At 29.0% G+C, this 23,650-nt stretch overlaps 1 protein-coding gene across 1 annotated transcript in view; it reads right to left on the reverse strand.

The window, feature by feature from the left end:
- Positions 1-23,650, reverse strand: part of dcma (decima) — a 143,685-nt gene that overhangs the window by 17,881 nt on the left and 102,154 nt on the right. Inside the window, exon 2 of the mRNA XM_065500043.1 lies at positions 5,569-5,735. Within this exon, the coding sequence (XP_065356115.1) occupies positions 5,569-5,735 (167 nt within the window). The remainder of the gene's footprint in view (positions 1-5,568; positions 5,736-23,650) is intronic.

A 23,650-nucleotide genomic window follows, 5' to 3' on the forward strand; every position in this document is an offset into this window, starting at 1 on the left:
ATTAAATAAATTTGCAAAATACATCAATCTGTGATCACTCATGTTTCACACCAAAATTCGATTACTTATATAAAAACTCAAAATATCTAAATCATTAATAGTTGGCCAATAAGCGTTTAATCAAGAAAAGGAGCTCGATCTGTAATCACTCATATTTCGGAACAAAAATCAATCTTTTATATAAAAACTCAAAATATCTAAATTCGCTAATAACTTGGCCAAGAAGCGTTTAATCATGAAAAGGAGCTCGATCTGTGATCACTAATATTTCAGACCATAATTGTATTACTTATATAAAAACTCAAAATATGTACATTGATTTATATGTATTTTGTTGTTGCAAAACATTTCAAACCGCTTCTCACAAATCGAACACAAGCATTTTTTAATTTGGACAGGACAACGTCTGTCGGGTCAGCTAGTATCATAATAAATGTTTTAACTCTAAAATTGTATATCTTGAGTTACAAAACATTTATTTTTATATTTATCCCACTCGCTTCCCACAAAACGACTAAAAAGTTCTTAAAGGAAAAAACCTAAGCTTTCTTTTGAGCAACAAAAAAAAACTTAAAAAATGGCAAAGTTTTACATTTTGCAAAAAAAGTCAAAAATTGTACATCTTGAGTTACAAAATATTTATTTTGATATATATCCAACTCGCATTACACTAAGCAACTCACAAGCTCTTCAAGGAAAAGAACTAAGCTCTCTTTAGATTTTGGAAAAAAAATGTTAAAAATTTTTATTTTTTTTTTTGGAAAATTTAAGAGTACCACATCGTTTGCTTATTTCTTGTGAAAATATCCTGGCTAGACAGGTAACAAATCCACCAGTTCAAATTTGTCTAAAACTAATGAAATATTTTCCACAGGAACAAAAGTTATACTATTTTGTTACAGTTGTGGTAATATTCCTGTAGCTACCACTGTGGCTATAGGAATATTACCACCACTGTAACACTTTTTATTGCACCACACAAATAAAAATAACTCTAAAAGTAAATTAGACATCAAACGAAAAAAAAACAAATAGGAATATTTTTGTCACTTTCTCAACAACTGCATAGAAAAGCAGCAGACGAAGAAGAATAGTGAAGAAATAACATTTAAAAGCCTAATTCAATAAATTTTTATTCTTGTAATCTACTACTGAGATGATTAGAGCTAATTTTTTTTGAGTAAAAGCTACATATAAAACCAATATTAATTATAATCCTTAATTCAACGAAGACGACATACTGGACATAATATTGCCTAACATTTGTTATAAAACTAAGACCAAAATCATCAAAACGGCAAAAAACCAATTAAAATTCTAAAAAAGTTACCTCACGTAAGTGTTAAGTGTTTCCAAAACATAATACAACAACAATTTGGCTGTAATTTTCATTAAAAAAAACATTAGAAAACTATAAAAATTTCAAAAGTTAAATTATTTAAAAATCTATACCCTAAAACTAAAAATTAATCATTAAAATAAAGTAAAATAATTAATAACTAAAATCTATGCTATTCAAAATTCTAAAAAAATATATATATAGATAACATATGCTGTGGAAACCTTAACCACATGTTATAACAGTAAGAAACACTATTATACAAGTTTTGTTATTAAAATTAAGGTCCCATAATTAGTATTATCACCCATATGACTTAATTGCTAAGCGCGTTTGATCATTAAGCATGATATGGTATTTGTAGCGTGGGTTCGATTCCCAGCCGCTGCCAATCATCAACATCAGTTTATAATAACTATTAGTTTACTAAATAATTAAATAAAGGTTGTTGGCTTGAATAATGCGCCATCTCACCACCAGAGGAGCTGCAACCTGCAGTGCATGACACTGTGTTTTTTTCTTAGTTCTTTTTTTATCTATTTCTTTTGAACACTCGGTATTCAAAGCCTAACAAAGTTCATATTTTTCATTTATTTGAAAAGGTGTATTTGGATCCAAGTACTCATTATATCGAGCCGACAGTGACATTCTAAATTTTTTTTTATTGCAATAATTAAAATGTTATGGACCGACTGATGTTTTAGCGTTCACAGAATATCAAAATTGTTCATAACTTCAAAATTATTGGGGGTAAGATTTTATCGCAAGTCAATGTTTACATGTTACAGTAAACGAATTTTATCGTAAGCGACACATGGTATAGAAAAAAAAGTGGGAAAAAAATCTGTAGCTTTAAATGGTTAGATTGGTTTCAATGAAATTTCACACGCGCAAGAAAGAAAAGTTGTCGAGTATAAGTTCTGAACGTGGACCTCATGGGCCCACCAGAGGCGCGACCAAGGCTCCTCAAAGTAGGACACCTCGGGTATGTTACATTTTTAAAACGATCCTATTTCTTCGTTTGTGTTTTGATTTAAAAAAATTTGCACATATAAAATCTTTTAATCGTTGATTGCTACCTAGTCGTAGCAATCAATTATCTCTTATAGCTTAGGAGATATTCGCATTTGAAAATTAAATTTTCAACATTTTTACCCAACCTACTCCAGTTTTTGATAACAGCATATCTTCTGATTTTCTCCAGTTTTCCTTTATTAGAATAACAACATATGTATATGTCAAAAAGTACAAAGTTATATGCATTTTAATTTAAAAAATTTTAAAAAGCCGATTCTCTAATTTTTTGGGAAAAAAGAACTTTTTTTCTTTTTAAGTTATCGCAAAAAATTTCTAAAAGGATATATAAGGGATTTATACATTCTGAATGCTAAGTTTTCATAAAATATTTCAATTGAAAAAAAAATTTCTTACCGAGGGGACCAGGTCCATTCAAAAAACACCTATTTTTTATGTAAAATTATAATTTAGGGCAAAAATTCTCAAATCGCAAATTCGATATCAAAATATAGTAACCGATTTTAGATGGCCCAATATGCTTTTAATTATTTTGTAAAGGGTTCCGATAACTCCGACCCTGGTATGGATAATATAGCCAAAAAACTAAAAATTTCCATTTTTGGGATTTTTCAAAAATTTTTTGGGAATTGCGGGATTGCTGATAATAAATTTCAAAATTCGTTTTTATTTTTCCATTTTAAATAGAAATTTTTACAAACTGTGAAATTTCATTAAAAACTATTCATAAATAACAATTTTATTTCAATTCGAAAAATTTGTATCTATGCAAAAATTCAATAAAAAACATTTTTTGTCATATTTTTCAATAAAATATTCCATGAATTTTTAATTGTCAAAAGTTATAAATATTTTTGAAAAATAGACAAATAGCTTGAACGAAATTATATTATATCGCATCATAACATTTTTAATTTTATGTATAAATTTCAAAATAATCGAAAAAACCTTCACCTGTAAAATTTGTGTTTTGTCGCTTACGATATATCGATATATTGTACTTCACAATATATATTGTACTTCACAACTATTTGGGGCACGTTTTGCTAAGAACAATAAGAACCCTGTTGGGCCAAAAAGTAAAATTATGACCCCCTCTAACTCGGAGATTTCTTGACCCATCTTGTTGAAAAATTGTAGCTGAATTACTATCCAATAGGACTAACCTTGGTGCAGATATCATGGCTCACGTGAAAGTTTATGCTCTTAAATAAATTATTAAGGTACCTAGTATTACACATTTTAAGGATAGTCATATTTAGAGAAAACAACAACAAATATCTACAATTTGACTTCAAAAATATGTCCTTCAAAACTTACTAACAGATTTAACATAGTGGAAATTTTTAAGTATTTTAATTAAACAATAGAATAGAAAGGGTTAAATAATTTCGCTTTTCAAACAAAATTAAAAAAATAAATATTCTTCCGTATGTATTATTCACGGTGAAAACATTTAATTTTATTAGATTTCTGAACTTCTTAGCTTTTATTTGAAATCCATTTTAGGATCAAATTTATTTATTTTATATCTGAAAATTCAAGATCCGTTCAAGAAAAATTGAAAACGCAGTGTTGCTACATATGTATGGTATCTACTTTCTCGTAATTGTATATCGATTTTTCCATGTGTATGAAAATAAAAAACTAGAAACTTTTTTAAATTATATTTCAATTTAAGTTATTGTTATTTGTGTTGTTGCTATTTGTACCTAATGTGTAAATGTTTGACAGTTGTGATAAATTTATTTGTCTATTACGATGAAATCGCATAGAATATAAATCATTTTATTTTATTTTATCCTTTCTTTATTCTAAAATAAAAAGTTTTATTTCAACAATAAATTTTTGTCATTTTTACATTTGTTTTAGATTTATTTGTTTTGTTTTTTCACCAACTCCCATATGCTTACAAATTGTATTTATTTATTACACAGTTTTTATTTTTTATTGATATTTGTAAATAATAAATCAATGTTTATACACAGGATAAATATAAATTCACAATTGACAACACCTGACTATTAAATAATTAAATAAATGATTGTTTACTGGTGACTTAATATATGTAATTGAATAATAAAAACTGAAAAATAATAAGTATGTAAAAAGTTAGAAATGTGAAAATAAAACAAACAGTTTAATTGTAATATTCGAAATTGAATGGACTTTTTACTCTATGTTCAATTAACTTTGTCTAATTTCTGTCTTTAGTGCTAGCAATAGGAACTATTAAAAATAATGGATACAAGTCCTATTTATATTCCTAAAACTAAAAATTGCATTATTTGCGCCATTTTGGCATGCTGTAGATATTAATTTGGCACTAAATGTACATTTTAAAATCCCATCACTGCTAAGAATTTTAAAATTATGCAGAAAAATAACTTTATAATTTCTTAACGGATTGAGCTGATTTCCAACACCGAGATTGACGGGAGTATATCAATGTAAGCTTAGAAAGAAAGTATAGTAGTTCAAGCCCGATCATACTGAGTATATGAGCAAATCATTATTCTATTAAAATGTCAATAATTTTTTGGATAGAAGCTATGACTAATTATAGACCGTTCGTCTAGAAATTAGGTCACGCAATTACTCACATCCGCTAAAACAAAAATACTGTTGCACCGTATAATAATTCTCCACTAGCAAACGTATGATTAACTTATATATAATTAAATATTAATCATACGCAAACATGCTCACCCAGCTTTTATAAATAATCAGACATAAATTATGTCTGATTATTTAGTTAGTTAGCGCACAAAGTTTTTGTTTCACAATTTTCCCCACAAGAAAAACTTATTTACAAAACTAAACTGATTATTAAATTAACACGCATTTTATATATAAAAAATACTACAACTCACTTCTTCTTTACTGCTTAAATGGACTGATAAACTAAGAACTTCTAATCATATTTTTAACAACTTGAGTAGAAAACTTTAACACCTGTTGACCTTAATGCTGAATAAAGTAGAGACTAAGAAAGAAACTGAATAAAAACACAAGAAATAAAGTTTTCTTAACTAGAATTTTATATAAATAGTCTTGTTATCGAATTCCAATATACTCGTACATGGTAGTTTAGGTTTGAATATCAAAAAATAAAATAGGAAAACAAAAGCAGCAACGTTTAACACGTAAAATATGAATTTAATGAAAATAATGAAAATAACAAACAAACTTACTTTTTCACTTGTGGCATTAAAATCTGTTCGGTTCGCTTGAAGGCCTCTACACATGTACGCCGCAGTTTGCGTATTTTTTCACGTAATTCCGGACAGTCTTTGGATTGGCCAACATGTATTAAAAGATCACGAAATAACGCCACATGACTATTAATTTCCACTATGAGCTGAAAAGAAATTTAAATATAATGTAATTCATATTAAATGTTAAATTTAATTTCAATTTAAATGAAAAAGTCAAGACTATAAGAACAATTTCTCAGAAATTGTATTTAGAAGGAGGTGTAACTATTTCGTTTTTGTGTATATATTTTGTTTCAGCTTCACAGATTTTTTTGATAAGATTTTTAATTATGTTTTGTCTATGGTTGTTTGTTTGCTAGATTCAGTTAAAGCAATGAAGGGATTACAAAAGGTGTAAATATTTTAGCGTTTTGTTTATTTAAACTTTAATGAATATTGTAATTAAAATATTTGGTTTTTCTTGAAACTTGATGATAATGAAATAAGAAAATTCTTTGAATGAAAATTGTTTTAAGAAAATATATTTGTTCTTTATAAAAACAAATGATTTTATGAACTTTTGAAATTAATGAAAAGCAAATAGTAGTGGCAATGAATCTACGTAAATTAAATTTAAGATGGGGCTATAGGATGATTTGTAGTGGTCTGTTGGCGCAGTTATCCAATTGTTTAACCAGCAATTAAGTAAAACTGCTGTTTTAAAATGTATTTATACTTTAGAATGGCACTTATTTAGCTTATTTTCTATGATTGTCGAAACTCTAAAAATTTTAGTGAAATTTAATAATGTTTATAGGTTTTGCATCAATAAAAACTGTCTGACATCTATAACCCATTAAATTTTATACCATATCTCAAAGCCCAAAGTTTACATTTTAAAAATTATTATAAACGGAATTTCAAAATATAAAGATTTTTTGGAAGTCATTGGTTATGATTAGAGTTTTTCTTTTCCCGCACTTTTTCATTTTCCGTGAAGTCGGGATTAATTTTGAAATTTCCCGCAAATTCCCGCATAAAACAAATTATTAAATTTTAAGAATGTACACTTCGTTAAAAATCTAAAAAATTTCTATGGTTTTAAAATAAAAATTAAATATAAAGAAACTGACTCGATTTCTAATTTTATTCACCATTTGTAATTTGTATTGGAATGGCTTCAATTTCCATTAGATTTTGTTCTACCTTCGTTAGACTCCAATTAAGTCTTTTAAATAATTCATTTTTATACCCTACACCAACATAGTGGGGAGGGTATTATGCGTTTGTGCAGATGTTGGTAACGCCATACATAATACTTTTTCGGCCCAAGGACCAAGCCTATTGAAACTCGCTGAGATCGGTCCATTATTTCACCTAGCCCCCATACAAATGTCCCCTCGAAATTGGACTTTATCGGTCATAAATATTTAATTTATACAAGTATCTATACAAATTTCGCTCCAAATAAGTTTTATATATACGGAATTCAGGTCAAGTGAACCAACTTTTGAAATCGATGTCTTCCGATCGGGATGAAATTTGCACCAAGGTTAGCTCTATTGGATAGTAACTCAGACACAATTTTTCAACAACGTCGGTCGAGAACTCTCTGAGTTATAGGGGGTAAAATTTTGACAATTTGGTCAAACAGGGATTTTTTCTTATCCATGTAACTTATTACCTATTGTTCTTAGCAAAATGTGTCCCAAATAGTATAGATAGCTATTTCTTCGATCTTTCGAAAAAAAATATTTAAAAAAAAAAATAAAAAATTTTTAATATTTTTTTTCCGAAATCAAAAACTTTTTTGACTTTTTTTTAAAATGGGTACTTTTTTTTTTTTTTTTCTTAAAATAAAGTTTAGATATTTTCCTTGAACACCTACTTGGTCGCTTAGTGGGATGCGAGTGGGATATCTATCAAAATAAATATTTTGTAACTCAAAACATAAAATTTTTGACTTTTTTTGCAAAATCAAAAACTTTGTTGACTTTTTTTTTTCAAAATGGACCCTTTTTTAATTTTTTTTTTAGGTCAAACAAAAGCTTAGATATTATCCTTGAAGACCCTTTTGGTCGCTTAGTGGGATGCGAGTGGGATATCTATCAAAATAAATATTTTTTAACTCAAGACTTACAATTTTTGACTTTTTTTTTTGCAAATACGATTTTTTTTCCAAATGGGCCCTTTTTTTAAAATTTTTTTTGTAGTCAAAAGAAAGCTTAGGTCCATTCCTTTAAGATATTTTTAGTCCCTTAGTGGGATGCGAGTGGGATATCTATCAAAATAAATATTTTGTAACGCAAGACATACAATTTTTTAATTTTTTTTTGCAAAATCAAATTTTTTTTCCAATATGGGCCCTTTTTTAATTTTTTTTTTTGCTCAAAAGAAAGCCTAGGTCCATTCCTTTAAGATATTTTTAGTCCCTTAGTGGGATGCGAGTGGGATATCTATCAAAATAAATGTTTTAACACAAAAATTGTATGTCTTGAGTTACAAAACATTTATTTTGATATATATCCCACTCGCATCCCACTAAGCGATCAAAACCATCTTAAAGGAATAGGCCTAAGCTTTCTTTATAGCAAAAAAAAAAATTACAAAAAGGGCCCATTTTAAAAAAAAGTCAAAAAAGATTTTGATTTTGCCAAAAAATCAAAAATTGTACATCTTGAGTTACAAAATATTTATTTTGATAGATATCCCACTCGTATCCCACTAAGGGACCTAAAATATCTTAAAGGAATGGACCTAAGCTTTCTTTTGACTAAAAAAAAATTTTTAAAAAAGGGCCCATTTTGAAAAAAAATTCGAATTTGCAAAAAAAAAGTCAATAATTGAATGTCTTGAGTTACAACATTTTTATTTTAATAGATATCCTACTCACATCTTCCTAAGTGACAAAATAGGTCTTAAAGGAAAAGACCTAAGCTTTCTTTTGAGCAAAAAAAAATTTTTAAAAAAAAGTCCCATATTGGAAAAAAATTTCGATTTTGCAAAAAAAAATTAAAAAATTGTTACAAAATATTTATTTTGATAGATATCCCACTCGCATCCCACTAAGGGACTAAAAATATCTTAAAGGAATGGAACTAGGCTTTCTTTTGAGCAAAAAAAAAAATTAAAAAAGGGCCCATATTGGAAAAAAATTTTGATATTGCAAAAAAAAATTAAAAAATTGTATGTCTTGCGTTACAAAATATTTAGTTTGATAGATATCCCACTCGCATCCCACTAAGGGACTAAAAATATCTTAAAGAAATGGACCTAAGCTTTCTTTTGACTACAAAAAAAATTTTAAAAAAAGGGCCCATTTGGAAAAAAAATCGTATTTGCAAAAAAAAAAGTCAAAAATTGTAAGTCTTGAGTTAAAAAATATTTATTTTGATAGATATCCCACTCGCATCCCACTAAGCGACCAAAAGGGTCTTCAAGGATAATATCTAAGCTTTTGTTTGACCTAAAAAAAAAAATTAAAAAAGGGTCCATTTTGAAAAAAAAAGTCAACAAAATTTTTGATTTTGCAAAAAAAGTCAAAAATTTTATGTTTTGAGTTACAAAATATTTATTTTGATAGATATCCCACTCGCATCCCACTAAGCGACCAAGTAGGTGTTCAAGGAAAATATCTAAACTTTATTTTAAGAAAAAAAGAGAAAAACTTTTAAAAAAAAGTCAAAAAAGTTTTTGATTTCGGAAAAAAAATATTAAAAATTTTTTATTTTTTTTTTTAAATATTTTTTTTCGAAAGATCGAAGAAATAGCTATCTATACTATTTGGGACACATTTTGCTAAGAACAATAGGTAATAAGTTACATGGATAAGAAAAAACCCCTGTTTGACCAAATTGTCAAAATTTTACCCCCTATAACTCAGAGAGTTCTCGACCGATGTTGTGTCTGAGTTACTATCCAATAGAGCTAACCTTGGTGCAAATTTCATCCCGATCGGAAGACATCGATTTCAAAAGTTGGTTCACTTGACATGAAATGCCCCATATACAAAATTCATGTCACCAAATTTTGTTACGATCGGTCCATAATTAGTCATAGCTCCCATATAGACCCGCTTCCGAAAATCACTTTAACGTGAATAAATTCAACATAAACAAGTAAGAAAGTATGGTCGGTCAAGCCCGACCTTATAATACCCTACACTAAGTAAAAGAGCAAAAAAAAATTTTCTTTTAAAATTTCAATAATTTATATTTTTGAGTGATTTTCGGAAGTGGGCCTTATATGGGGGCTATGACCAATTATGGAACGATCACCATGAAATTAGGTCGTGTGATTTATGTGTATATTAAAGTTAACTATGTTGAATTTTGTGTGTTTACCAACATTTGTAAGCGATTTATGCACGTTAAAGTGATTTTCGGAAGCGGGTCTATATGGGAGCTATGACTAATTATGGACCGATCGTAACAAAATTTGGTGACATGAATTTTGTGTATATAAAACTTATTTGGAGGGGAATTTGTGGAGATACATACATAAATTAAACATTTATGACCGATAAAGTCCAATTTCGGGAGGACATTTGTATGGGGGCTAGGTGAAATAATGGACCGATTTCAGCCAGTTTCAATAGGCATGGTTCTTGAGCCGAAAAAATAATATGTATCAAATTTCATCGAAATATCTTCAAAATTGCGACCTGTACTCTGCGCACAAGGTTTACATGGACAACCAGCCAACCAGACGGACAGACAGACGGACATCGCTTAATCGACTCAGAAAGTGATTCTAAGTCGATCGGTATACTTTAAGGTGGGTGTTAGACTAATATTTTTGGGCATTACAAACATCTGCACAAACGCATAATACCCTCCCCACTATGGTGGTGTAGGTTATAATTACTTTCATATAGACATAAATCACACGACCTAATTTTATGGTGATCGGTCCATAATTGGTCATACCTCCCATATAAGGGTCACTTCCGAAAATCACTCACGAATATAAATTATTGATATTTTTTGAAAGAAAAATATTTTTACTCATTTACTTGGTGTAGGGTATTATATGGTCGGGCTTGACCGATCATACTTTCTTACTTGTTTTAATTTTGAATTGACAATGTTTTGCTTATTAAATCAAAAATTAACTCCACAAAGTTAAAATTTTGTAAAGAACTTCCTGTCCTTATTTTCAATATTTCATTAAAAAATCAAACTTTTTCAACGATCTTTAGCATTGGTCCACAAGGGGTTAAGTAAAGAAGTTATTTAAAACTTGAAGAAAATCCAATAATATTAAACAAAATTCAATTTAACCGAAGGTGGTTTTATTCCAAAAATTTTAGTTTTTGTCATTGTGAAAAAGCTAAATACTAAAATAATTTCACTTTCGATCGGAACAGAATTCTGTGACAGTCCTGAAATTCACGAGTCTTTGGAATAATGAACATGTTATTGGTCTATTTGGGTTAAATGTTTTTTGTTGTATGAATCTTCTACATTTGTTTTGGAGCTTTAAGAATCTTTTAGAGAAAGTCAAATTCAAAAAACATCAAATAAATTAAGGAAAATATTTTTCGCACAATTTCCCGGGATTTCGAAATTCCAGGGATTTCTCGTCCAGGGAATTCCATGAAAAACTCTAGTTGTGATGTAAGAAGATTTTTATATTTTATATTTAAACATGTGTAAATGAAATACAACATTTATGTGCGGTTTTTCTATAGCGAACGAATAGTTTGAGGGGAAATTTAACATGTGTTTTGTTATTGTAACAAAAACAAAATACACATAAAATTTCCACTCAGGACACTCGTTCGCTATAGAAAAACAGAACATTAATTTACGAAACTTGAAACACTAAAAGTTGTTCGATTTTGGCCAAATTTGGATCATTTGGTTTTTTGATGACGGAAAACTATTTCAGTCCTTGGGAGCACAGAAAATTAAAAAGCTTCAAAATAAAGTGATTTTCAATGAAGAAAAATATAAAATTTGTATTAATGTTAAATTTTAAAGAAATTACCTTAAATCAATGGCATAAATTTTTGTTTGGCATTTTTTATTCTCAAATACCGAAATTCTTACGACGGGGAAAATCTGTTCAAAAACTGATGTTTTTTTAGTGACGTTATTTGCTGTGAGATAGTAAAAAAAATTTTGTAAGTTTTTAAGGATCGCTGCCATCTTAGAATTTTTTACTCAACCTAATTTTTTTTAAAAAAAATTGGGCAAGTTTGTATAAGTCTGTGGTCCGATATGTCGGCTTAAGTGAGCCAGATTTTACTTTACATACTTCTGCATTAAGTTCTCTTTCCGGAGGACCACTTAAAAATTCTATACAGTCCGAAGAAATTTTTTTTCTACAAAAGAAAAAATATATGGGCTTTTTCGGGAAAAAACCTAAAAAATACGGCCCTTTTTACATGTTCCAATTTTGGATACGTATAACTTTTTATAGGGACGAGATAAATGTAAACAAAATTTAAACTTCCTTAGGCCCGACATATCTAAAAACCCAAATAAAGATCGAGCAAAATTAAAACAAATAAATAAACCTAAATATCTTTTCAATTATAAGCATATATTCTGTAGATCTTCTCAAGGACTATAAATTCAACTAAGATAATAAATGGATTTTTGGCGAATTTTTTAAAAACTTAGACATGAGGTGACCCAATTTGAGGGGTCACACACTAACCTCTATTACCGCCAGTAAGCTGAACAGCCGTAGATAAACTCGAAAACACCTCAGCACCAACCGAGCTCTCTAATAGTTCCCGAGATACCGATATATTTCCCAAAAAAAAACCACTGTGCAGTGCAATACAAAATCCTTTTCATTTCACTTTATTGATAGCTTTATTATATCAAACCATTTAAATATTATATTGTAGTAACGTTTTGTTTAATATATATTTAGTTGCATAAAGAGAATCCTGTTATGTACATTTGACGAACAATTTAATATTAATAAAAAGCAAAGGCTTTTAAATTTAATTAAATGTTTGAGTATTTCTGTTGAATTTTACCATTTAATGTTTTAATGAAATATTAATTTGAACTCACATTCTTTTCATAATTACTTGTGTAATCGCCAGGAAAATCTTTAAATACCAAGTACGATAGTATTCTTTCCTTGAGTTTGTATTTAGCATTTTTAATGAGATTAAAGGATTAATAACGAAAAGCTTTAAACACTTTATTTAATTAAGTAAACACTTTTATTTAAATAAGCATGAGGAAAATAAACAAAAGAATTTTGCTTAAGAAATTATTTTATTTTGCTCAGCAGCAACATTCACCATAGACTATGAAAATTTAACCAAGAGTCTGTGAAGACAGACCATATGATACCCTATAAGTATAAACAGTTTAATTTTAAAATTTATATGGGATCAATACTAATTACACAGGTCAACAAATAAAGAATAAAATGTTGGTGCCTAGATACAGCTAGTGGTTTTGTATTGGTAACATCAATAACGTCTTTAAATTGTTTGTACCACATGTAGCTTTGGATTTACCTTTGTTTACAAATATTATCATTCATAAGTTCGTTTCGATATCTTATACATGTATGTGCATTTCTATAAATTAATTAAACTTTATGTCCTCATCGCGAAAAAGCTGGCTCAATGACCGAAATGTGTTTCGCTACATTTGTAGTGAATACACAGTCAAAAAGTCAAGGTATGAAAGTCGCATTTTATAGCGGTTGCGAAAAACAACTTTTCATTTGTAATAACATTAAGATCACTTTGCTTCCATTACACATGGAATTGGGACTGGTATTAGATGAAACTGGTTCATGTTTTGCCTTTGAGTGCAGAAATTCTAATATTTTTGATAGCAAAAAAATTAGACTTTTAATGAAAGACAAACAATTTATTACATTCAATTAATGATATAGAAGCAGCTGCTTGGAAATCTTTTGTTGCCGTTGTGAAAAATTTCTTAGGAAATCGGAAGGCTGAAAATTAACAGGAATTTATTACAGACCTTTTTATTAGCTTTTCTCACGGTTATATCTCGTAAACCAATTAGAATTTTGTTTTCTAGTTTTCGGCACAATTGTATCTATAGACTAGGTACAAAAGGTGTAATACAACCTAACCCGAAAAAACTGCATCTGGTGCATCAAAATTACTAAAATATCGAAAAATTTTAATTTTCGATATTTTTTTAACCGATCCGCCTAAACCTCCGAGTCCTGAGATTATGTCCACTCGAAAGTGTTTTCTCCTAACCATCCATATCTATCCGAAAGAGATATCAACTTCAATGGATATTGATTAATTCATGTTTTTTTGCCTTTTGAAACATTGCGGTCGTTGACTTCAAAAATGTTACACTGTGTAATTTAATAAAATATAGTTTTTTTTGCCCCTGCAAAGTGATGAACAAACTAAAAAATCATTTAGTGATTCCCAAAATCAACTTCTTTTGATATATTTTATATATTATTTATGCGTAATTAAAATTAATTACCTTATTTTTGTTTGTTTAAAAAACAGTGATTGGAACAGAATAGCGACTCTATAATTAAGTAGATCATTTTGTTATAATAAACTTATGATCTGAGTTTTTTTTTATAGTGGATCAGGTTTTAATTTTTTTATCGTAAAAAATGTTATAAGTTAATGCCTGAGAGAATTCTTATTATCAGAGTGGTATTGTGGAATTTAATGGGGATCATTTTTGTGGAAGATCTTAACCCTCCTGCTCCTCTCTTTAGGGGTCAATTTGACACTTTTTCGATAAAATCAGAAAAGTCCTTTCAAAACGGACATTTAAGGATTAAAATATTCTAGGAAAATCTCTTTACGCTTAATTAGCGTAAAAATCGCACAAAAATCCATTGACGATTCGAATGAGCTGAAACATAAATTATAAATAGTCCTTGAGAAGATCTACAAAAAACATTCATAAATATGTAAGTTATCTCTTTTAGTTCAAAAGATATTTATGTTTATTTAATTATTTTCTTTTGTTCGACTTATTTTTATTGGCCTACGGAGGGTCAATATTTTAGAATATCGGCTATATTTGTGATAAAATTTCGAATAACATATAAATTACTTGCTAATAGATAACTCGTACCTATAAAAAGTTACACGAATCGAAAAATGGAACATGTAATAATGGGCGTATTTTTAACGTTTTTTTCCTAAAAAAGTTTCTATATAATAACAAAATTTGGAACTAATATATGCCCTTAAATGAATGCCATTTTTTATTTTCTGATAACGAAATTGCTACAACTGGGAAAATGTGTTCCAAAAACTGATTTTTTTTATAAAATGAGAGAAAGGAAGTAACAAGAAAAGATAGTCAAGATTGAAATAAATAAAACTAAAGTATTCGTATTATTTCCTTTAATACTTAACATAAGTTTAAGCCTTCAGAAAATTAAAATTTTATATAATTCTCCTTGTTTGTAGTTAACCTACTTATACTTAACCTTCTTTACATAAGATTTTGATTAAAAGCTATTCAAAATGTCCACATGCTTTACTTTCACTCACTCCCCCAAAGTTGTTCTGTTTAATGTACTCAAACAATCCTAATTTTTGTTAATATTCACACATTTTCTTGAAATCTTCCAGTCTTGAACATAAACGCAATAAATTATTAAGAAAAAAAGTATAACAAATTATGGTGGAATGAGTTTCTATACCAAAAAAAATATATATATATAAATAAATAAAGCCAGAGACTAAAACATCACACAACATTATTTATACTTATATAGAACAACGCAAAAAATAAACTCTTTTTCCTTCTAGTTCCGTATCTATGTCACCCTCTATTTACTTGAGTATGAGTAGGTGTATTGTAAGTTGTAATTTTATTCCAAAAAGTAAACTTTTCCAATTTGTAACACAGGAAATGCTAAACAAAACAAAGTAAAGTTTTTCGTTTCTTTTTTTTTTTTTTTTGGTGCTGTATGAAATAGGAAGTTCACCAAAAAAAGTAATTCAAGTGAAACAAAAACAAACATCTGTCACAAGACAACAATTTAGTGTCGGGTGTTGGGGGAGTTTGCAACATACTCATCATACATGTGACAGATATAATTTCCTTTGGAGTTGCAATGTACACATGTTTGTAATTTTTGGTTGTGAAAGCTGTTTAATTTATAGCAAATATTAGACAAAAACAAAATTATATAAATATACACAATTTAGATGTACATACATATGTATGTATACAAATAGAGTGACATTTATATTTTTAGTTTAGATCTGGTTTTGCATTGTCTTTGATCCAAGTCCATTTTTTTTAAATTTTTAGTGTTACTTGTAAATTTGCGACCAACAAAAATGGATCCCAACTTCGATTACTATAGTATTAGAACCATTAAAATCAGAATTTCGGCTGTGCCGAATTTTTTATAGCCACCAGCAATACAATACTAATACCAATATTGGCACATTTGTAATAAAAACATTTATTTTAATCAGGTTTGCCAAATGGTTTCATGGTTATGGATTTCACTATTCTATAGTAATAGTATGTATTTATGTATAATTGAGCCATATTCCGCAAATATATATTTGTGTGGGTGCCAGGAGAAATCTTTGACCGATTCTTACTATTTTCTACACAAGTTTTTCTTTTATAATAGAAATAACATGTTGAAAACTTTCTTTACGAACATATAACAATTCTATATTTTTTTGTGAGGTATCTTTACGGAGAACATTTTGGTATAAAAAACATTTCCTATTTAATCAAATTTTCAATTTTGAGCCAAATGTTCTAAAATTCCAAAGCTGGGATCAGAATACGGAAAGCAGCCTTGGGAATCCTGATGTGTTCCCTATTTATCCGCAAAGCAAAATTGTAAAACTACCATTTTTGGAACCTTCTGATATGTTTTTTACGTTGAACATTTCATTGAGTTTTGTTAAAAAATAAAGATTTTCCCCCATATGCATAAACAGTTTATAAATTTATCAAAGGTTTAAGAAACAAAATTTCCATACAAAATTTGTTTTATAAACCTTTGATAAATTTATAAACTGTTTACGCATATGGGGGTTTATACTTATTGAGTTCCTAAAACTTAAATTTGTTTCAAAATTTTAATAGGATTGTAATATTAGGAACAATTTGATCCACATATATTCCGAACTAATTTATATATGTAAGCTAATTCTTGTCTTACATAACAAATTTCAAGTTAATATCTCAATTGCATTCAAAAATATGCTACTTTAGATTTCCGTCCTTCTAAAATATTGCATTTTTTCATATTTTAGTACAAAATGTCGGAACAATTGAAAAATATAAAAATCTTTGAAATCGAATGGGGAACCAAAAAATACCAAGTGTTTAAAAATTTTACATGTCGAGCATTTTTAGGGTTCTTTTTAATAACTTAAACTCGAATACTCATTGTTTACACCCACGCCAAAATTCTATCCCGATTTTCAAAAAATTTTCATTCTGCCCCACTGTGGCACTGTGAAGATCGACAATTTAAATAAGCTATCAAGACTCACCGAATATTATTTATGAACCTTAGAGTTCTTGTTTATATTTAAAAAGAAGATGGAATCTAGCTAATGAAAACACACTTTAATATGCTGTTTTTCTATAGCGAACGAGTACTTTGAGTGGAAATTTAACATGTGTTTTGTTATTGTAACAAAAACAAAATACATGAAAAACGTTCACTCAAAACTCTCATTCCCTATAGAAAAACAGCACATAAGAGTTGTAAGATAGGATACATATTCGTGTGCATGCTGACTCAAAATTCAGGCTATAAGTTTTTCTATTGAAAACACTCGACTAATATATACATTAGAGTTAATTTTAAAAAATTGATTTGCGGGTATCATCATTTTTATGAAGGTTTTTGCGTAAATAAAAATAATGGCATACTTTTTTTTGGAAAATTTTCACTACTTGTGGTTGTTCAACGCACCTAAAGACACTCATTTTGAGCACATTTTTCTGTAGAGCAAAAACGGTTGAATATATTGCAAATCTGATTTCACCAGTCGATTCTGAATCAAAAAATAATACAATTGATGATTTTTGAATTCTTAAAAATAGTTCCAAAAACCCACAACAGTGGACTCAAATCTCATAAAAAAACGAATTTTAGATTTTTAAACATGCACGATGAAAAGACATATTAAGCTTAGCAAAACGGCACCAATATTTCCTTTCTATCACTAACCATTAATAAGTTATGTGGCATCAAAGTTATTTATTTAACAAGAAAATAATATTTGGTAAAAAAAAGTTTAGAAATTTTTTTATTAGCTTGCCTTAACAAAAAATGTTTAAAGCCACATAACTTTTTAACGGGTTGTGATAGAAAGGAAATACTGGTACCATTTTGATAAGTACCAGTAAAATTTTTGATGCACAATTTAGACTAGTGAAATCAGATTTGCAATATATTCAACCGTTTTTGCTCTATAGAAAAATATGCTCAAAATGCGCATCTTTAGGTGCGTTGAACCACCACAAGGAGTGAAAATTTTCCAATAAGAAGGACGAAATTATTTTTATTTGCGCAAAAACCTTCAGCAAAATTATGATACCCGAAAATCAGATGACGGGACCTGGTCACAAACGAACTCTAATTTACATCTAAGGAGCATGCATAAATTAAGGGTAAAGCTTTTGAGAGTGCGCTCCATTAAGTGGTTGGTTACATATAAGTAATATGGCTTACGGAATAGGGAATATACGTCCGTGTTCTTGTCATTAAATGTACTTACGGTACAATATTTCCTGCTGAATTGTTTCGCATGCTTACCAATAAGATTATTAAATTGATTCTAGGGGCTTAGAGCAACGAAGGAAGGTGACCATAGGAACTACACATTTACTGTGGATTCTGAATATAGCACTTAGGCGGATGAAGTTGTGATACTGATTTAAGGGAATTTTATTTCTACTACTAATTAAATCATGCAGGTGGAACAGGTGTCAAGAAAACGCGGTTAGGCCGGGTAACTTATTAAATTTTAAACATAGTGAAGGCTTAATCAATGATAAAGCTTTATTAATTTGTGTGAGTATTTTCGTGTATAGCTTATTATCTTAGGAAATGAAGACCCAGGAGAAACTCTGAAAAGGCCATATGTAAGTAATATAATGTACACCATACATGTATTTACACTAATATCAGACATAGACGCTTGTTCTGGATCACGGACTACATGTTCTCGTTACTCGATGTTGATATGCCACCCACGATAGCTTTAAAATGGAACAATGAAACTGATTATAGGGCTGGCCAGAGGTACTGATTTTCCAATGCTACCAGAACTTTTTCAGAAAAAATATGCTAGGAAATGCTAAAATTTTTATTTTATATAGAAATATAATATTTTCTTCAATACATCATTAATTTAAATGTTTGGGCATACATATAGGAGATTTTGCTCTAATCGAGAAATATTATGCTTTGCCCCACTATACGTTTGTTTTCGTACTTATGCCTATTCTCGTCGTCTCTTCTGTAACATTTTATTTCTGTTTGTCCTTTAAGGTTGTTCCATACCAACCTTAAGGTATATCAACAAGCTTAAATATACTTCTTGTATTCATTTAATAATGACCTGGTCTGTTTGTCTATTTCTTAGATAATTGTAATAACTATTTAATGTCTAAAACTACAATATTCAATTTCAGATAAATATAAAAAAAGTAATTTTATTAAATCTTTAAAATATGTTCTATATTACTTAAAGCTATATTTCTAATATATTATTTGGCTATTTTTAAGATATACATACACAAACAAATTTAGACTGATGCGATCAGTGATACCAAGTGTAGGGATTTTTTCCTTTTTGTAGGGATTTTTTTTCAAAAATTTCGGATGTAGGGAAAGGGAAAGATTTCTTACTTTTGTCGAATTGTAGGGATTTTTTTCAATGGCAATTTAAAACTATATATTTTCCAATTATAAAATTAAAAAACATAAAATTTGTTTAAGCGTATCATTAGAAATTCATAAATATGGTATAATATGAAGTAAGTAATAATGTGGCATATTTAATATCATCACCGCTTTCAAACTACATATTCTCCTTTGTACGGTATTTGACATTTCCTTAAATAACTAGCTGCGCTGTTAATTTTTCACAAATACTAGAGTGCATTTTTTTACATACATACATACGTATCCCATTTCGATTTTAATAAGTTTTTAAGAAATAAATAACATTATAAATTGAAACATAACTAACTAATTTTAGAAACAATTTCCGATTCGTCTTCTGATAATGATGAAAACAAAGCAAAAAAATACAGCTCAAGTTGGATGAGAGACGGGAAGCTAATGGAGATGCAATGCTTGTGTGATAATACCCAAATACACATAAAACAAGTAATGAAGTATGGTCGGTCAAGCCCGACTATATAATACCCTACACTAAGTAAAAGAGCAAAATAATTTTTCATTTAAAATTTCAATAATTTATATTCGTGAGTGATTTTCGGAAGTGGGCCTTATATGGGAGCTATGACCAATTATGGACCGATCACCATGAAATTAGGTCGTGTGATTTATGTCTATATTAAAGTTAACTATGTTGAATTTTGTGCGTATACCAACATTTTTAAGCGATTTATGCACGTTAAAGTGATTTTCGGAAGCGGGTCTATATGGGAGCTATGACTAATTATGGACCCATCGTAACAAAATTTGGTGAAATGAATTTTGTGTATATAAAACTTATTTGGAGCGGAATTTGTGGAGATACATATATAAATTAAACATTTATCACCGATAAACTCCAATGTCGGAGGGACATTTGACCGATTTCAGCCAGTTTCAATAGGCTTGGTCCTTGAGCTGAAAAAATAATATGTACCAAATTTCATCGAAATATCTTCAAAATTGTGACCTGTACTCTGCGCACAACGTTTACATGGACAGCCAGCCGACCAGACGGACGGACGGACATCGTTTAATCGACTCAGAAAGTGATTCTAAGTCGATCGGTATACTTTAATATTTTTGGGCGTTACAAACATCTTACCCTCCCCACTATGGTGGTGTAGGGTATAAAAATTTCAAAAACAAAAACCTGAACAATGGATTCCTTTTTGGATCCTTTCAAAATCTGCTTAATCCTTTTTTGTTGAACACAACTTAGCTGTTCTAAATTGAAAAAAGGAGTGTAGAGAAAAATGTAGGGAAAATAAAAAGTTGGTGTAGGGAAAAAAACGGATTTTTTCATAAGCGTAGGGATTTCTTAAAAAATCTCGCATCACTGGATGCGATACAAATTAGTTGTACCATTTAATACATGTTTACCTGTAATTCTTGGAGAAAGTTAATACAGTTCCCAAGACAAACACAGAAAGAATTATTGCTAAAATATTTTCAAATAATCGCCTGTCTGAAACTAATTTTATTTTCTATTAATATTTTTATAGATTCTATTAATGTTTTTGTTTGATTTTTATTTTAATACAACACTTGGGATAAAACAACAACACAAGCAAGTAAATAAGGATGTTTGTTGTTATCATGTGCATATTAGTCACATTGGGTAATTTCGTTTGCATGTGTGTTTTTATGATGTGAGGATATAATTCTCATTTGGTTAAAAATATTTTATATATAAGTAGTTTTGGTTTTGTCAAAGGCTTACTAAAATATGTGAATTGTCTGATAAATAGATAATAGCATTGTTTAATGTTTTTCTTTACTTTTTTATTTTCTTTTTTTATTTGTAGTTTTTTCTTATTTTTATTTTCTGACATTTTTATTTTTAACAATTTTTTTATTGGTACTATACCAATTTTGTTTAAAAATATTATTTGAAACAGACAAACTATTCACTGAATCAGTAAAACTAAGATATTCCAGAAAACCAGAATCAGTGAAATTTTTGTCTGTTTTAAACAAATATTTGTTTGAAATCGTGTGTAAATTCAAACAACATTTTTATTCAATAGCATATTATTTTAATTGAAAAAATATTGTTTTTTTCAATTAAATTTTTGCAAAATTTTGTGTTTGAATTTACAAATTTGGTGATAGGTCCTAATTCAAACAATATTATGTCTGATTGGGTGAATTTCTTGATTGAATCAGAAATTTAATTCTTTCTGTGAACAAATGTACAACTTTACAAAAAATTTGTAGTACCTAATATACCCAACAAACATATAAGTGTTAAATATATGGGGGATTTCATGTCAAGTGAACCAACTTTTGAAATCGATGTCCTCCGGGATGAATTTTGCACCAAGGTGTTCTGTATAGTAATTAAGACACAATTTTTAACAAGATCGGTCAAGAAATCTGAGTTAGAGGGGGTCAAAATTTACATTTTGGCCAAATGGTAGTTTTTTTTAAAAAAAAATTCAATTTTTTCCCGAAATCAAAAACTTTTTTGACTTTTTTTGCTCAGAAGACAGCTTAGGTCTATACCTTTAAGAGCTTTTATGTCTCGTAGTGGGATTCGAGTGGGATATATATCAAAATAATTATTTCAACTCAAAAATTTTATGTCTTGATCATCTTTGTCTGCAACAAATCTGATAGATGTTGATTCATAGGAGATGGAACGTTGTCTGACATCAAGATAAGTAATTGACATTTTATTCCTACCATGTAATTTAACAACAAAAAATAGCCGTACACTACACTTCTAATGACTACAATTACCACATTTTCACTGTATTAAATATTCACAATTCTTGGAACCCACGGCTTATTCACGGCCTTAATCTAAATCTTCAATGAATTGAAATACTTGTTTCTCACAAAGTCTGTTATAGTCTTTCTAAACTTTTTGCCAGTGTATTCAGCACGAATCTAACAAAACATTTTGCGATAAGTTATTCGCGATGAGGACATAATTTTAGAATCATCTTATTATACCCTACACCACCATAGTGGAGAGGGTATAATGCGTACACCATTTACTTGGTGTAGGGTATTATATGGTCGGGCTTGACCGACCATATATATTTTTAATCCTTTTTTGAGACTTGCGCACCCTGTTGTGGGTTTTTGGAACTCTTTTTAGGGATTCAAAAAACATAAATTGTATTAATTTTTGATGCAGAATCGACTGGTGAATTCAGATTTGCAATATATTCAACTGTTTTTGCTCTTCAGAAAATGTGCTCAAGATGCGCGTCTTTAGGTGCGTTGAACCACTACAAGGAGTGACAATTTTCCAAAAGAAAGGACGCCATTATTTTTGCTTACAAATGAAGTGACCTGGTCACAAACGAACTCTAATATACTTTGAGGGGTTGGTCTGTAATGAAAAATGTAGAAATTACAAACGGAATGACAAACTTATATATACCCTTGGTACACATGGTGAAGGTTATAATTATTACTGCAATTTAGAATAAAATCAATAGTTTGTTTACTGTTCTCAATTTATTAAAGATACAAATATTTATCCATTTAAATTCAAACCTGAATGTTTGTTGGGTATTTATTAGGAACATTTTATGAATGATAAAATAATTTTCTTTCGCCATGTATGTGTGTTCATCAGTGTATATGTAGTATGTATGGAAGAGTAGGTGAAAATAAATAAAAGAACAAATCAAATATTTTTTCTAACTTTTATTAAGTTTTGGCACTTTATTGTTTTTTGTGTCTTCTCGAGAAGTGTACTAGTATATTTCTTTCTTTATTTGAGTATATAAGACTTAGCTGCAAATAAAAGCAAATACATTGAGAGGTGTATACATATACAAAGTAATTTTTTCCGAGAATGCCCTATAAATTATCCAGTAACTGTCATGGCACACAATTAACTATAAGCTTTATTATGGTTTATTCTGCGAAATATAGTAATATAGTATGTAATAAAAAATGTTTAGCAAGTCAAACAAATTGTTCACTTACTTAATTCTATTCAGAATGTGATACTACAACTTTATTTACGTGAGCACAAAATTGACACTTCTGAACACATCTATTAGAATCTTGGACTATCAATAGATTATCTACACAATTTAAGAATAGACGCCTCCTCCTGTAGTGTTCTAAATTCCACCAAAGTGTTGAAGTCCTCAAGAAAGTTAGTGCTGTTCATTTGCTGAAAGTTGACTTAGCTAAATTTTAAATATTGTGATCCGATCCTGTGTCTGGT

This window comes from Calliphora vicina, chromosome 2, assembly GCF_958450345.1.
Source record: "Calliphora vicina chromosome 2, idCalVici1.1, whole genome shotgun sequence".
NCBI classification, from domain to species: Eukaryota; Metazoa; Arthropoda; class Insecta; order Diptera; family Calliphoridae; genus Calliphora; species Calliphora vicina.